Genomic DNA, 17,275 nt, shown 5'->3' with positions numbered 1-17,275 from the left:
CAGAGTGAAAACAAAACAAAACAAAACACACTCTGGACACAGAGGCTTCTCTGGTTGGCAATGTTGTCAGCGTCACCAGGAACATGAGTGCCGTCTGCAACTCCACAGGGAGGAGACAAAGGAATGTCCTGTGTCTGGAACCGTCCAGATCACCTCAAGTGATCCGCCCACCTTGGCCCCCAAGAGGCCCCATATACCTCTTGCCTTGGTTGATTTTAATCTGTAGCCTTGCACTGTAATAAATCATAACTGCAGGCGTAACAGGCTGAGAATGACGGCACGTGAGGGTGATCTTGCGGACTTTCCCCAAACCGTGCAACAGGGTGGACCCTGAGGTTGTTTTCCCTCATAGCTTCAAATTTCGTTAAGAATATCAGAAATATCCATTAACTATGCCAATTTTGTATCCAAACATCATGTTGGAAATTATTGCTAAATGGAGGCAGCTTTTCTTTCGCTTTTTTTTTTTTTTTGCAACAGAGTCTCACTCTGTCACCCACGCTGGAGTGCAGGGGGGTGATTATACCTCACTGTGGCCTTGGCCTCTTGTGGTCCTCCTGCCTCAGCTTCCTGAAGAGCTGAGACAACAGGCATGCACTACCACACCTGGCTAATTTTTGTACTTTTTGCATAGGCGGGGTCTCCCTATGTTGCTCAGGTTGGTCTCGTATTCCTGGTCTCAAGGGATCCACACACCTCCGTCTTGCAAAGTTCTGGGATTACAGGGGTGAACTGCCATGCCCAGCTGAGGCAGCTTTTCAACAACTATCTTTCTTGACTTGATGTGCCCTATGTGATGTTTTCCTGCGCAAATCACATTACAGTGAGTGGACAGACCCACACCTGCTGTGCTTCCAGCATTAAGGAGGCTTCCTTTTTTTTTTTTTTTTTTTTTTTTTTTTTTTGAGATGGAGTCTCGCTCTGTCACCCAGGCTGGAGTGCAGTGGCGTGATCTCCACTCACTGCAAGTTCTGCCTCCCAGGTTCACGCCATTCTCCTGCCTCAGCCTCCCGAGTAGCTGGGATTACAGGCACCCGCCACCATGCCCAGCTAATATTTTTGTATTTTTAGTAGAGACGGGGTTTCACTGTGTTAGCCAGGATGGTCTGGATCTCCTGACCTCGTGATCTGCCCACCTCGGCCTCCCAAAGTGCTGGGATTACAGGTGTGAGCCACCGTAACCGGCCTTTTTTTTTTTTTAAATAGAGACAGAGTCTCACTATGTTGTCCAGGCTCATCTGAAATCCTAGGCTCAGGTGATCCTCTGCCTCGGCCTCCCAAAGTGTTGGGATTACAGGCGTGAGCCACCATGTCCAGCCTGTACTGTTGTGGCTTTTTTGGGACAGGGTGTCACTCTCGTTGTCCAGGCTGGAGTGCAGTGGTACGATCATGGTGCACTGCAGCCTCAACTTCTCGAGCTTAGGTGATCCTCCAACCTAAACCTCCCGAGTAGCTGTGACTATAGGCAGGCACCACCATGCGTGGCTAATTTTTGTATTTTTTGTAGAGATGGTTTTTCACCACATTGCCCAAATTGGTCTTGAACTCCTGGGCTCAAGAGATCCACCCACCTCGGCCTTCCAAAGTGCTGGGATTACAGGCATGAGCCACTGTGCCCAGCCGGAAGTTTTAATTTATTGTATGATTTATCATCAAATCTTACACAGGCTAGAAGACTGACTGTAGCAGCTGGGTGAGCCATTTCCTCTTTTGTCAGATGATATACAACTAAATATGACCCTAAGAGGGCTCTTTCTGTGAGTCTAAAATGAAAAACAAATGGACTAACACAGACATACATTTTTGTCTGAAAATATTCAGGGTCTTAATAGGTTGAGCATGCTGTTTCTGTCTTTTTAAAAACCAAGGTGTAATGGAATGCAGAGAAGCGTACATATCTCATGTGTGCACCTTGGTGCATGTACACATCATATACACGTCCAGATCTACAGAGAGAATATCGCCAGTATCCTAGAAGGCTCATCATGTGGCTTTCCTGCTAATTCCCTCTCTCAAGGTAAGCACTGCTTGGCAGCCATCGCTGTGGATCAGCTTCTGACTCTCACAGAACTGGAGGCACACAGTAGGCCCTCTTTAGCATCTGGCTTCTTTCACTCAGTAACATGTAAGCTTCTTCCAGGTAGCAGTTTTCAGGGAGTCTGTTTCACAGCTATTTGGGGCCCTGTACAATTACGCCCCCACGGATCCATGCCCCTGTAGATGGACACTGGGCTGATTCCTGTTTTGGGAGAGGATGAGCAAAGTGGCTATGGCCATGTCTGTCTGTGTGGACACGTACTCAGCTCTCCTGCGTAGAGCGAGGGCTGCAGGTTGCTGGGTCAGAGGGCGTGCACAGGCTGAACCTCAGAAAACACTGTCTTCTGCAGTTTGATGGTTAAAAACAAGCAAAGCAAAACAAAACAGAAGAGACCGCCAAAGAGCTGCATACTCTACACGCAGGGCGTGAGGTCAGACTGCTTCAGACTTGCCAGCACTGATGGGCATTCAGCCATTCTAGGGCGGGTGCTGGCGCAAGTCACTCTGGTTTTTTTTTTTTTTTTTTGAGACGGAGTCTCGCTCTGTCGCCCAGGCTGGAGTGCAGTGGCCAGATCTCAGCTCACTGCAAGCTCCGCCTCCCGGGTTCACGCCATTCTCCTGCCTCAGCCTCCCGAGTAGCTGGGACTACAGGCGCCCGCCACCTCGCCCGGCTATTTTTTTGTATTTTTTAGTAGAGACGGGGTTTCACTGTGTTAGCCAGGATGGTCTCGATCTCCTGACCTTGTGATCCGCCCGTCTCGGCCTCCCAAACTGCTGGGATTACAGGCTTGAGCCACCGCGCCCGGCCGTCACTCTGGTTTTAACGAGCATTTCCTTGAAGTTGTGATGCTAATGCAATGATGTGAGCACCTTTCCCTACACTGATTAGTCCTGGGATGTCCTGTGTAAGGAGGCATCTGTTCCCAGCTCCTGCCCAGCTTTAAATTGTGTTGTCTTTTCCGAATCTATGAGGGGTTTTCACTGTCTCCATCAGCGTGTCCATTAATAAACAGATGTTATTAATTTTAGTAAAGTCTAATTTCTCAATTGTTTGTGATTAGTGGCTTTTGGCTTCTGTGGAAGAAATCGATGCCTATTCATCAAGATTTTCTCCTGTGCTTTCTTCTAGAACTTTGTTTTACCTTTCATGTTCTTACATCTATAGTCCATGTCACGTGGATCCAAGTGCATGGTGTGTGTGTCGGGGGGGCGGGGGGTCAGGGCTCATCCTCTCTACGTGGATACCCAGGAGACCAGTGTGATGGAGACGCCCGTGCTTTCCCCACTGCACTTCAAGGACCTTCTTCAGGTTGGTAATGTTAAGTTTCCCTCACAAGAATATCATTCCAAATAAAACATGGGGAGGGTCTGTCATTGTCATTAGATTTTTGAAAATTCAGTTTTTTTGGTTTTTTTTTTTTCAGATATTGTCTCACTCTGTCACCCAGGCTGGACTGTAGTGATGCAATCTTGGCTCGCTGCACCCTCTGCCTTCTGGGTTCAAGCGATTCTCGTGCCCTGCCTCCCGAGTAGCTGGGACCACAAGCACTCATCACCACGCCCAATTCATTTCTTTTTTTGTATTTTTTGTAGAGATGAGGTTTTGCCATGTTGACCAGGCTGGTCTCAAACTCCTAACCTCAAGTGATCCGCCCGCCTAAGCCTCCCAAAGTACTGGGATTACATGGGCCACCATGCCTGGCCCGTATTTTTAAAAAGTATTCTGTATTTATTTTATTTTTTTAAGAGACAGGGTCTCACTCCATCACCCAGGCTGCAGTGCAGCTGTGTGATCACAGCTCACAGTAGCCTGGACCTGCTGTGCTCAAGTGATCCTCCCACCTCAGCCTCCCGAGTAGCGGGGACCCCAGGCGTGCGCCACTGCCCCCAGCCGTATCCCACACTTTAAGTAAGTTAAGTCCTCCACTCACTTTCCTCTTTGAGGACTTAGCCTTGGAGTTAGGTTTGTAAATTAGAGTCAATATTTTTTTCTCTCAATACCGACAATACATGACATTTTCAGATCTGGCATTGAATTTGAAAGTCTCTTTTCCTTCATTATCTGTTTCTCTTCCAATAATAAAATAACCTTTTTTTTTTGAGACAGACTCTCGCTCAGGCTGTAGAGCACTGATGTGATCTTGGCTCACTGCAACCTCCGCCTCCCGGCTCCAAGAGATTCTCCTACCTCAGCCTCCTGAGCAGCTGGGATTACAGGCGTGCACCACTACACTCGGCTAATTTTTGTAGTTTTAGTAGAGAAGGGGTTTCACAATCTTGGCCAGGCTAGTTTCAAATTCCTAACCTCAAGCGATCAGCCCACCTCAGCCTCCCAAAGTGCTAGGATTACAGGCGTGAGCTACCGCGCCTGGCTAAAAGAACCTTTTAAAGCAGTATTTGTTTTTGGAGTTGAAGTTTTGCTCTGTCACCCAAGGCTGGAATGCAATGGTGCAATCTTGGTCCATAGCAACCTCCACTTCCTGGGTTCAAGTGATTCTCCTGTCTCAGCCTCCTAAACAGTTGGAATTAAAGGCGTGTGCCACCACGTCCAGGTAATTTTTTTTGTATTTTCAGTAAGGACAGGTTTTCACCATGTTGTCCAGGCTGGCCTCGAACTTCTGACCTCAAGTGATCCTCCCACTTCAGCCTCCCAAAGCGCTGGGTTGACAGGTGTGGGCTACCACGGCTGGCCTTACACAGTAATTTTTACCCATTTAGGCACTCCAATTGTTACCATCCTCTAAAACCTCACACTTGGTAAGATTCTCTCCAAACCATGCATGTGGGCTCCCTTCACTCTCCCCTCCAACAGATACAATTCCCCCACCCTCTGCTTCATGACTAACAGCAAATTGTTACTTTAAAATCAAACAGTACAACCTCCCCATTGCGGGGACAGTGGTACTGGCCAGTGTGTACCAGGAAGTGAAATAAGACCTTGGAGAGTGGAAGACTGGGTGAGTCCTGGGCTAGGCATGGGACTTACACCCCTTGCTGGCTCCTGCCCAGCTCTGTGACCTGCCCTGGGCTGGCAGAAGGTGCACACACCTCCCCGGGGAGCCGGTGAGAACATTCCTTTCTTCTTATTTAAATGGTGCTCATATAGAGTCACTCACGGAAAAGAATAATAGTAAATGAAAAATATATAAATGGCACTCATGATCCACCAACACGTTATGATCCACCACTGCGCCGTGGCCACAGCTGGAACCACATGCTGCCTCATATACGGGACATATCTGTGAGGACAGCGACCTCCAGGCTTGGAGCAGAGCCTGGCAGAGAGCAGGAACGTGGCCACCATCTCACCAACACAGAGACAGCACGGGGAGCCTGGGAGCGTCCAAGGACAGGAAAGGGCTGCCACTTTCTCTGCTCTAGACATGCCAACCTCTTGTCGCCATCCTCCTGGCCACACGGGCAGCACCCATTACTGCCACATATCCCCTCATCCCACCTTGCCTCTTGAGGCCACCAGGCCACAGCTTTGGCAGAGCCTCTCCGCCTGCTGTGGCCTCTGCTGGTGCACTCTCCCAAACCTCCCATCTCTCAAGGCTCTGTTGCAATGTCCCCTTCCCCGAGACCCGCATCCCTGCCTCTCCTCTCGACCACATGTGACATTTCCTCTCATCACGGCGGAAACATGTGTGTGCTTCCCTGTTCCTGAAAGTGTGTTCCTCAGGGCCAGGCTCAAAGACAGAGATTAATTCAGTGTTTGTGGATAAGTGAAAGAGTGAGCGGCCCAAACCTGAGTGTGCAGGGTCAGAATGCAGACGCCAGGGCTGCTCCCACAGGGACCCATGAAGGCCCCGCCCACCCCGCCTCCTCGCTTACCTGTCCTTGTACTTGATCACGGCATCCACAATCTTCTTCATCTTCTTGGTGAGGTTGGGTGGGTTCGGGGAGAGCTTCTCGGCAGGCGGCCGCCCACGCTTCTTCTGCTTCTTGCTCTCGTCGTCCTTGTCGCGGCTGCGGGTGCTGGTGGTCGGGGTGGAGGAGCCGGCATCGCTGTCTCGCTTGCGCTTCCGTGACGATTTCTTCTGCCGGACCTCCTCTTCGATCTCCTCCAGCGTACCCTCCTCAATGGCCTTCAGGGTCAATAGTAGTAAAATAGGACAGCCAGCACCCAGGTCGACAAGCAGAGGCCGTGACGCTATCCCGGGCGCCGGGCTGGGACACGGAGGAGGGCCCCCGCACCCGCTCTCCCTCCAGTGTGGCTGGCTTGGGGCATAACACACACTGGACTCTCAAGAGGTCCCTGGGCTGCAGTGAAAGACCAGCACGGCCCCAGCAGGCACCCCACCCAAGCATGTCCTTAAAACACTAATGGTTGAATTTCTTGACCAAAAAAATAACTATCTTCTCTGTACAGAGAAGAATGTGCTCCTGAAATCCCTTCACCCAGGAGATGTTGACACCTCTGTTCCACACCCTCCCCATCTATTTCTTTTATTTACTCATTTATTTTTAGAGACAGGGTCTCTCTCTGTTGCCTAGGATGGAGTTCAGTGGCACCATCATAGCTCACTGGAGTCTTGAACTCCAAGGGCTCAAGAGATCCTTTCACTTCAGCCACTTAAGCTGGAACTGGCCGGGCGCGGTGGCTCAAGCCTGTAATCCCAGCACTTTGGGAGGCCGAGACGGGCGGATCACGAGGTCAGGAGATCGAGACCATCCTGGCTAACACGGTGAAACCCCGTCTCTACTAAAAAAAATACAAAAAACTAGCCGGGCGAGGTGGCGGGCACCTGTAGTCCCAGCTACTCAGGAGGCTGAGGCAGGAGAATGGCGTGAACCCGGGAGGCGGAGCTTGCAGTGAGCTGAGATCCGGCCACTGCACTCCAGCCTGGGCGACAGAGCAAGACTCCGTCTCAAAAAAAAAAAAAAAAGCTGGAACTACAGGCACGTGTCACCACACTCAGCTAATTAAAAAAATATTTGTAGATATGGGGTCTCATTATGTTGCCCAGGCTTGTCTTGAACTCCTGGTCTCAAGCAATGCTCCCATCTTAGCCTCCCAAAGTGCTAGGTTTACAGATGTAAGCCACTGTGCCTGGCTTCCATCTATTTCTTCTTTCATATATCTATATATATAATTATTATTATTATTTTTTGGAGATGAAGTCTCGCTCTGTCACCAGGCTGGAGTGCAGTGGTGCAATCTCAGCTCACTGCAACTTCCGCCTCCCTGGTTCAGGCGATTCTCCTGCCTCACCCTCCTGAGTAGCTGGGATTACAGGCGCCAGCCACCACACCCAGCTAATTTCAGTATTTTTAGTAGAGATGGGGTTTCAAAATGTTGGCCAGGATGGTCTTGATCTCTTAACCTTGTGATCCACCCACCTCAGCCTCCCAAAGTGCTAGGAATACAGGTGTGAGTCACTGCACCCAGCCTATTTTTAAATTTTCTTAAACATGGGGTCTTGCTACATTGTCCTGGTTGGACTTGAACTCCTGGGTTCAAGTGATCCTCCCATCTTAGCCTCCTGAGTAGCTGGGCATAAAAAAAAAAATATTATAAATCATATATAACATAAAATTTACCATGGCAGCCATGTTCTATTACACAGTTTAGGGGCATCAGGCGCGTCCCCAGTGTTGTGCAGCCCTCAGCGCCCCCCACCTCCAGAACTCTCCCCACCTTTGACGCACATGTGCAGAACTGAAGGCCACGCTGGAATTGTAGCCCACGTGCCACACTGCTGGCTGTGTCATGGATATCTTTTCCTGTAATTTTCTACAACAAAATTTTTTAACGTCTGTTTAGTGTTTCAGTGCACAACGTGCCCTAATTTAGCCTCCCCTTGTTCTTGGGCATTTAGGTCATTTCCCTTTCTTTCTGAGACAGGGTCTCATTCTGTCACCCAGGCTGGAGTGCAGTGGTGCAATCTCGGCTCACTGTAAACTCCGACTCCTAGAGGTTCCAGCGACTGTCCTGCCTCAGCCTCTGGGATGGCTGGGATGGTGCCCGCCACCACGCCTGGTTAATTTTTGTATTTTTAGTAGAAACGGGTTTTCACCATGTGGGCCAGGTTGGTCTTGAGCTCCTGACCTCAGGTGATCCGCCCACCTCGGCCTCCCAAAGTGCTGGGATTACAGGTATGTGTCACTGTGCCTGGCCATTTTTTTTTTTTTTTTTTTAAATAGAGACAAAGGTCTTGCTATTTTGCTCAGGCTGGTCTCAAACTCCCGAGCTGAAATGATCCTCCTGCTTTGGCTTCTCCAAGTGCTGGGATTACAGGCATGAGCTGCCAGGTCTGACCACTTTTTTTTTTTTATTGTTGTTGCTATTTTAAGTAATGTATTGACAACTGACATTGTTTAAGACAGATTCCCTCATGGTAAAACTGCTGAGAAGAACATGAATACGAACAACATTAAGAGAATCCCCAGGTATTAATTCAATGGTACTAACTAATAACTTATCCCAATGGTTAAAAATGCAGTCTAGGTAGCCAGGTGTCTAGGGAATCCCGGAATTGGAAAAGGAAGGAGGGCCTGGACCCAAAAGCTGGTTGTTCCCCTCACGCTGAGGCTGTGCCAGTGAGCTGGGCACTGTGCCTGGCGCTGAGAACACAGCAGTGACTCAAACCAGCCGGGGCCCTTTCCCCTACCCTTGAAAGGGAGATGGTGATCAGATGGCAACATCCCACAAGTGGGGTGACAAACATGTCAGGTGCCAGGAAAGAGGGAAGAGAGAGACACCACAATGATGGAGCAGACGTGTCTTAAAGGAGATGAGAAGCTGAGAGCCTGAGGGGCCCGGGAGGAGGGAAGGCATCCGGGCCAAAGGAGCAGCATGGAGGGCACAGCAGGCAGGAGGCACTGGGAGAAGTCCCCCTGCAGACCCAGGGCAGAGCAGCCGGTGCCCCCAGACTCATGTCTACCTAAAACCTCAGAATGGGACCTTTTTTACAAATGAGGTCTTTACTCTTGGGATTAAGCTTTAAAACATGTTCTTAAAGGATACAGAAGGGGACACAGAGAAGTCCCCATGAAGACAGAGGCAGAGATGGGGTGATGCTGCCCCAAGCCAGGAGGCTTCTAGAACCATCAGAAGCTGGAAAAGCCAAGGAAGGGTCCTTCCCTAGGGCCTCGAAGGGAACACAGCCCTGCCCACACTGTGGATTCAGACTTCTGACCCAGAATGGACAGAAAATAGTTCTGTTGCTTTAGGCTGCCACAGTCATGGCCATTTTCAATGGCGGCCATAGGAGCATTTTGAAGGTTTTGTGTTCACTTGGCAACAGATGTCTGCCAGAAGAGTGGTGCCAATTCCAAGGCCACCAGTAGTGGGGAGAGCGTGTTTTGTATAATATTTTTCACAACTGTGAATTTGAATACAATGTGTAATAAGATGGGCTCAATGGGAAAAAACAGTCTCTTCAACAAATGCTGCTGGTACAACTGGATTTCCACATACAAAAGGATGAAGATGGACCTCTACCTCACATCATGTATAAAATTTAATTCAAAATGGATCTTACATGCATCTACATGGAAGAGCTCAAACTATAACCCTCCTAGAAGAAAAGACAAGGGCAAGTCTTTGTGACCTTGGATATGGCAAAGGTTTCTTTTTTTTTTTTTTTTTTTTGAGACGGAGTCTCGCTCTGTCGCCCAGGCTGGAGTGCAGTGGCACGATCTCGGCTCACTGCAAGCTCCGCCTCCCGGGTTCACGCCATTCTCCTGCCTCAGCCTCCCGAGCAGCTGGGATTACAGGCGCCCGCCACCTCGCCCGGCTAATTTTTTTGTATTTTTAGTAGAGACGGGGTTTCACCATGTTTGCCAGGATGGTCTCAATCTCCTGACCTCATGATCCGCCCGCCTCAGCCTCCCAAAGTGCTGGGATTACAGGCATGAGCCATCGCGCCCGGCCGGCAATGGTTTCTTAGATACGACACCAAGGCACAGGTGAAAAAGAAAAATCAACTGCAAGTACAATGAAACACTTCTGTGCTTCAATGGATATCGAGGAAGTGAAAAACTGTGCAAAATGGAACAAAATATTTACAAATGATATCTGATAAGGCACCTGTAAATAACTTACAATTCAATATTAAGATACATATATTTTAAATTTGGGTAAAGGATGATGTGAATAGACATGTCTTTACAGAGGATACACAAAGGGCCAATAAGCACATGAAAACATACTCCACACAGGGCCGGGCGCGGTGGCTCAAGCCTATAATTCCAGCACTTTGGGAGGCTGAGACGGGGGGATCACAAGGTCAGGAGATCGAGACCATCCTGGCTAACACGGTGAAACCCCGTCTCTACTAAAAAAAACACAAAAAACTAGCCGGGTGAGGTGGCGGGCGCCTGTAGTCCCAGCTACTCGGGAGGCTGAGGCAGGAGAATGGGGTGAACCCGGGAGGCGGAGCTTGCAGTGAGCTGAGATCCGGCCACTACACTCCAGCTTGGGCGACAGAGCGAGACTCCGTCTCAAAAAAAAAAAAAACAAAAAAACATACTCCACACCATTAGCCATCAGGGAAATGCAAATCCAAACCACACTCAGATGGCACTTCATACCTGCTGGGATGGCTAGAATCAGCGGGCGAGGGAACAGCAAGGGTTGCTGAGGATGCTGAGAGAGGAACCCTCGTACACAGCTGGTGGGGCTGTGAACTGGCATAGTCACCAAGGAAACCAGGCTAGGGGTCCCTCAAAAGGTTTAATAGAGAACGTGACGAATCTGTACGAGGTAGGATCATTTCACCATCAAAGAATGAAGCACGACCACCTGCTGCATCACGCGTAAATACGTTAAGTTGTATGAAAAAAAGCCTGACACCAAAGCATCCTACACTGTAGAACTCCACTGACAGGAAACGCCCAGAACAGGCAAAACTATATGGACAGAAAGTACATCAGTGGTTGCCTGGGGCTGGGGAGAATCAATGAATTAACAGGAAATGGCAAATCGGGGCAAGGCTTCTTTGGGAGTGACGAGAATGTCCTAAAATGGACTGTGGTGATAGATGCACAACTCTTGGATACACTTAAGATGACTGTGTCATATACCCTAAAAGGGTGAATTGTATGGTATGTAAATTACACCTAGAAAAATGTGTACATAGAGCATCCACATATGAACTGATCTTAAATTTAAAAGGCACTCACTGCCTCAAATATGCAAGGCTGAGGCGGTCGCGATGGCTTATGCCTGTAATCCCAGCTACTCTGGAGGCCGAGGCGGGTGGATTGCTTGAGCCCAGGAGTTTGAGACCAGCCTGGGTGACACAGTGAGACCCTGACTTTACAAAAAATTTAAAACTAGCCAGGCGTGGTGGTGTGTACCTGTCGTCCCAGCTACTCAGGAGGCCGAGGTGTGAGGATCACTTGAGCCCCCCAAGAACTGGAGGCCAGTCTGGGCAACATAGCAAGACTTTGTCTCTATTGAAAAAGAAAAAAATGCAGGGCCGGTGACACTCATACAGCAGTCAGACAGCTCTGCGGTCACACAGGTCTGCGGCAGGGCTCACACTCCGGCTTTTCAGGGTTTCTCTTGTGGGTCCCGGAGCGCTCTGCTCGGGAGGCTGGCTGGGGAACAGGATGGCCTGTGACCTGGGCTCCTGGTGTGTTTCAACAGCGCCCTCTGGTGCACAGCTTGGCAGGCAAGCTCATGAGTCTGGGCTGCTGAGGTCCCAGGAGGAGCCTGGGGCTGCTTGGCTACATGCGCTGGGCCACATGGCTCATTCCTGGGTATGGCACTTTGTACAGCATAGCCAAAAGCCGCCACCTGCCTTCTCGGAATTGTTACTTCAGGACATTTTTATGACACAACTTCATGGATGGAGTCTGAATCATCATCTCCGTAACTCAGAGCCCCTGAGATGGGAAGGGGTTTGATTTGTCACCGTAACCCCAGTGAGGACGTCAGTGCCAGGCACCTGTCACAGTGTGCCTTAGGCTGGGAAGGGTGGGTTGGGGGAGGTCCCAGGAGCACCGCATGACTGACTCAGACATCTGTAGCTGCTGTTGCAGGGCCAGGTGTCATCTGCTGAGAAATGGCCCTCACGTCAGCTCCACAAGCAGCTGCCAGCCCTGTGCAGCGCCTGCCAGGTTCAGAGGCCCTTGGGGGCTTGCCCGCTCCTCCCTTCCTGTGATTGAGTCTCCCCAGCACATGGGGGAGACTTGCCCAAAGTGAGGCTTCCTGGAGCCGGCAATGCACCGCTTTGCAGGGTGCCTCAATAGTCCATGATTCACCCTTGTGCCTCCCTCCTGGCAGGTACTGGGAAAGCCAGCACTCCACTGAGATCAGCGACATGATTTTTAACCTCGGGAAGAGGTAAACCCTTGTACTTGAAAGACCAACCATACCCAGCAGCAGGTTTTGAGCTACTCAGGAACTATGGGTCCTCCTTGCATTCTGAGGAGGAGCCAGAAGGACCTAACCATCCCTGGCCCAAAACAGAAGGCTCTCGGCTGTCCGCGGAGCCTGGCCAGGAGTGGCCCAAGGGGAGCGTTTTGGACCCAGGCCTGAGTCCTGGCGGTGGGCCCTCTGTCTCCCCAGCCCTGCCTGGCACTGGCCTGAGGGGCCTGCCGGGCCTCTCCGGCATGTACCTTGAGCCACTGCTTCTCTGTCAGTGAGTCGCTGTAGTCCACCTCCTTGCGGTGGCGGGAGCCGCGGCCAAACATCTTCTCCTCCTCCTCCTCACAGGTCAGGCGCTCCACCTCCGCATCATCCTTGATGATCCACGAAGGGAGCTCGTCCTCCTCCATGAGGCGCGGCTTCCGCTTGGGGTTGCGGGCCTCCTCGCGCCTGCGGTCCAGGTCCATGCGCTGGTGGGTAGGGAGGCAAAGGGAGAGGCATCAGCATGCGGGCACCAGGGGCACACTAGAGCCAGAACGCCGGGCTCAGAAGGGCCTTTCTCTGCCCGTGGGGACCCATGCTGCTGCAAGAGTTAAACAGCAGCTCTTCATTGTTCGGTGGCTGACCCGGCCTGGCTACGTCCGACCCTGACTAGGGGCTCTGCCTCGGGAGGTAGAGGAAACTTGAAAAGATAGAAGGTTGCACAAGAGGGCTGCAGACCCCAGCAGAAGGGCGGCAGCTGCGCGGCACAGCGCCGGTGGAGGCATACGGCCTGCGGGCCAAGAGGCCCCTGCTTGGGTGCCTTACTTCCTGTTTCCCACCCAGGGGCGAGGGGGCTCTGCGACTGAAGGTCTGGTCAGTCCCTTGGCCTTGGATACGGCGAACTCCCTCTGAAAGGGAGTGCATGAAGCCCTGAAGAGCCCGTTAGAAAACAGAGCCAGTGGGGCAGGTCTAGGGTCACACACAGAATGGCTGGGTGTGCATCTTGCCCTCTGACGCCATGCTCAGGAGACTGGGGGTGGAAGAAGGGTCAGGCTGGAGGCATGAGTGGGCTGCACTGTGAGCTGTCCCCAGTTCCCTGACCTGCTGGGGACACCACCATGGGCACTAGGACCTCTGCTTTGCTCCTGGTGGCGGCACGGTGGGATGCCTGAACCATCCTGTCCAGCCCGCGGTGCTTACCATAAACAGATCAAACTCCTCCTCGTGCCGGGCGATCATCTGGTTGACGGTCTCGTCGTCAGGCACCTCGTCTTCCTCCTACAAGATTGCAAACTGTCAGCGCCGCTGTGGAGGGGCCGGGGTGGGCGGCTGCCAAGCTCAGAGGTGAGCGGCGGCGTCCGTGGGAATGAGCTGGTGGTCCCGGCACGGCTGCGGTGGATGGGGACCCACACGGCAGCGAAAGGCACACACACGCACACGCACACGCACGCTCCGTGGGACCAGGGCCCTTGCTGGCCGTCTCAGCCGAGAAGCCGAGGATTGAATGGGCATGGAGACTGAACTACCCCTCTCACCTTTAGAGGTGGCTCCTCCAAGTCGGGGTTGACGCCCGCTGGCGGAGGGGCAGTGTGGGCGAAGCTGGCACTGCCGCTGCCCGTGCTGCAGTGTCTGCTCTGTGGATAAATAGAGGACTTCAGTCTCCAGGGCTGTCAATCCGGCGTCTTTCACCAGCAGTTTAGGAAAAAAAAACCACTTCAAAGAAAAAGCAAGTACTCATCCTCTTTCCGTTCAGCCCACACTCCCTTTACTCCAAAGGGATGCAAAAAAAAATAAGAGTGCAAAAAAGGTAAAAAAACAAAAATGAAAGCCGCTCATGCGTCCACCATTCACGCTGGGGAGGGGTCGGGGCCGGCGCTGGGCTCACCTCATCCTGCTCCTCATGCTCCAAGATGGCCTGCAAGAAGGCACGCCGCTCGTGGCTGGAGGACTTCTGGTCGAACATGCCAGCCTGGATCACCTTCTGGTCCACGTTGAGCTTGTACTTGGCCGCGGCTAGGATCTTCTCCTCCACGCTGTTGACTGTGCAGAGGCGGAGCACGCGCACCTCGTTCTGCTGCCCAATGCGGTGGGCTCGGTCCTGTGCTTGCAGGTCCTGGGGGAAGAGGTGCCAGTCAATCCCAAAGGAGCCCAGGAGGTCATAAAAGGGAAGGCGGCCTCCGATACTAGCTGGACAGGTGTGTTGTGAGTACCACTCTCAGCCTGGCAATTCTGCCCAGCCTGATCTGCCGCTGCACGAAGACAGAGCTGGTGGAGCCTGGGCCCCATGTGTCCCTGGGGGGAAGGGGGCTCTCATCACGTTCCTCCAGAAGTGCCACCTTCTACCTTACTGGGACCCAACAGATACTCGGGAAGAAAGCACCAACCCCCAGGGGGTTATATTCCCAAGCAGCTCCTGTGGCAGCGGCATGGATCCCCACAGCGTGGACTTGCACAGTTGAGCACCATTTACAGGATGTGGCCAAAGCCTGGTGGCGTTGTGGCAGTGCTTGGTTTGGCTGTGGGCCCTGCCACTCTCAAAATGCACACAGAACTGGAACCAGGTCTCACCTCTGTGAGCCTCAAAACTCCCTCAGCTGACACGGGGCCCATCCCGTGGCTACTGCATGGCTTGAATTAGTGAATAAGAACCAGGAATATGGCCCAGTGACTGGTGCAGTCAGCTCCCGACAACGCGGGTGCTGTGCCTGGGCTTTTTTTTTTTTTTGAGACAAAGTCTCGCTCTGTCGCCCAGGCTGGAGTACAGTGGCGCGATCTCAGCTCACTGCAACCTCTGCCTCCCGAAGTTCAAGCAATTTTTCTGCCTCAGCTTCCTGAGTAGCTGGGGCTACAGACATACACCACCATGCCTGGCTAATTTTTGTATTTTTAGTAGAGACAGGGTTTCACCATGTTAGCCAGGCTGGTCTCGAACTCCTGACCTCAGCTGATCTGCCCACCTCGGCCTCCCAAAATGTTGGGATTACTGGCGTGAGTCACCATGTCTGGCCTGGGTTGTCAGTTTTATCATCACCCCAGCACAGAACGAGGAGGCTCCCACGAAATCCTGTCTGTGGGCCCAGGAGCTGTGGGACCAGGCTGAGTACCAGTGATGCTTCCGAAACTGAAGACTGGCACCCATGGGGTGGCAGAGGCCACAACTGGTGGGGACCAGGAGTGCCTTGTGTCTGCCGCTCAGCCCTCCTGCCCTGTCAGCACACTTCCTGGCAGGGCCAGCCCTTCCCAACGCGCCCCAGGCCCTGAGGTGCAGCCTTTGTCTGCTGCCGGCCTGCCAACAGGGAGGCACAACCCTACCACCTCTCAGGAAACTGGCTGGTCACCAGGGTCTGGGCAGAAGCTACACCCCAGCCTGATCGTAAGAGGGCCATCAGTGACCACCAGGGCATTCACCCATCAGACGGGTGACAATTTACACACTGAGAACGCTGGTGCCCTCACGCTGCAGGGAAGGGCAGGGCACGTTCACACCCCAGTGGCGGGAGTGAAACCACTTTGGCAGAAGCAACCAGAACATGAAGAGGACAGTGCCTGGGTGGAGCGACACCACGTCTGAGGGCTGAGCAGACCTAGGGTGTTCGCACAACACTCCAACAGAAAGAGGGACCCTGCGGGGCTGGTGAACAGGCTGATCAACAGAAAAGCCGGACGCCTGCCAACCACCAGAGTTTGAGAGCAGATGTCCTGGGGCGGCCATCTGCCGGGACGCCTGGTGGTCAATTAGACGGCCGGGTGGCTTCCGATGTGCACTCGGTAGTTGACACCCACTGCTTGGTGGAAGAGGCACATGCTAGACCACACCGCATCTGTGTTAATCTCAGCACACACATGTGCGAAGGCAGACGGGCTGGCAGAGGCTCAGAACAGAGCAGGGTTGGAGAGGAAGGGAAAAGGGACTCCTGACCATGTCACTGGTGTTTGCATATTAAAAACAACAAGAACCTATTAGTCTTATAACGAAACAGAGAAAAGCTGTACGCATTTTCAATCTCTCGTAGCTATGTAACAGCACGACCTGGTATCCACCGATGCTGAGGCCCATGAGGGGTACACGGTTATGGAACAAGAGGAGGAAGTAAATGAACTGGCATGGAGTTCACCCCCAATTTTGCCTGAACAAGTGCCAGTGTGCCCACTCACAGGGCACGCTGCAGGGGCCGCCCCACGGTAATGGCACAGATTGATCAGGGTACTTTCCACCTCCTCCTCATTGGTGCCATTCCAGGATTTAAGAAAAACCAAACCGACGGATGGCTTATACACTGCTTTCCCAATCAGAGGGAAAGGCTGTTTGTATTTTGGGAAATAGGAGGACCCCTCCTCTTTTCTCCCTGATGACCTATGGAGATACAGGTGCAGATCCTCCCGGCTCCTGGGGTCTACCACAATGTGGAGGAGACTGGAGGACCCTCAAGCCAGGGCCCATGTCTCCTTGAGGTTTTGCAGGCAGCCCTTCCTTCTCCTCGACCTGGGGCCCAGCCCGCTTTTACCTGGTGAGGATTCCAGTCGCTGTCGAAAATGATCACAGTGTCCGCCGACTGGAGGTTCAGGCCGAGCCCCCCGGCCCGGGTGCTAAGCAGGAAGATGAAGTACTCGGAGCCGGGCTCGTTGAAGGTTTTCAGCAGCATGCCCCGGTCCTCTGCCTTCGTGGTTCCTGACGGGCACAGAGAACAGGGTCAGAGAGGTGACCTCAGGGGTAGAGTGGGAACCCTGCTTCTGAGAGCAGGCGCAGGATGAGCGCCTGCCAGCACCCCCAGATCCCCGGCTCCGCACTCTCCACACAGGCCCGTGGGCCACTGGCGAGTAACCGGATTTCCAGTGTTTCACCACAAAATCCTCTCCACACATCCCAGAGATGAAAACAGGCCCCGCTGGGAGAACTAGAGGAGGTGGGCCTGGAGCGCAGAGCCCGGCACCCAG

At 52.5% G+C, this 17,275-nt stretch overlaps 1 protein-coding gene across 12 annotated transcripts in view; it reads right to left on the bottom strand.

The window, feature by feature from the left end:
* The window catches only part of LOC105473733 (SWI/SNF related BAF chromatin remodeling complex subunit ATPase 4), a 103,437-nt gene that overhangs the window by 14,370 nt on the left and 71,792 nt on the right, over nt 1–17,275 (bottom strand). For 4 of the 12 annotated variants that reach the window (XM_071085889.1, XM_071085888.1, XM_011727710.3 and 1 more), the window contains exons 25-31: nt 16,846–17,009; nt 14,226–14,453; nt 13,876–13,974; nt 13,541–13,618; nt 12,610–12,828; nt 7,679–7,774; nt 5,872–6,125 (exon numbers count right to left, since the gene is read on the bottom strand). In XM_071085889.1, coding sequence (XP_070941990.1) covers nt 5,872–6,125; nt 7,679–7,774; nt 12,610–12,828; nt 13,541–13,618; nt 13,876–13,974; nt 14,226–14,453; nt 16,846–17,009 — 1,138 coding nt within the window. The remainder of the gene's footprint in view (nt 1–5,871; nt 6,126–7,678; nt 7,775–12,609; nt 12,829–13,540; nt 13,619–13,875; nt 13,975–14,225; nt 14,454–16,845; nt 17,010–17,275) is intronic. The other 8 variants (XM_071085896.1, XM_071085895.1, XM_024789683.2 and 5 more) reach the window with 3 other exon arrangements.

Source organism: Macaca nemestrina, chromosome 20, assembly GCF_043159975.1.
Source record: "Macaca nemestrina isolate mMacNem1 chromosome 20, mMacNem.hap1, whole genome shotgun sequence".
Taxonomy (NCBI): Eukaryota; Metazoa; Chordata; class Mammalia; order Primates; family Cercopithecidae; genus Macaca; species Macaca nemestrina.
This window is presented reverse-complemented; position numbering and strand designations above follow the sequence as displayed.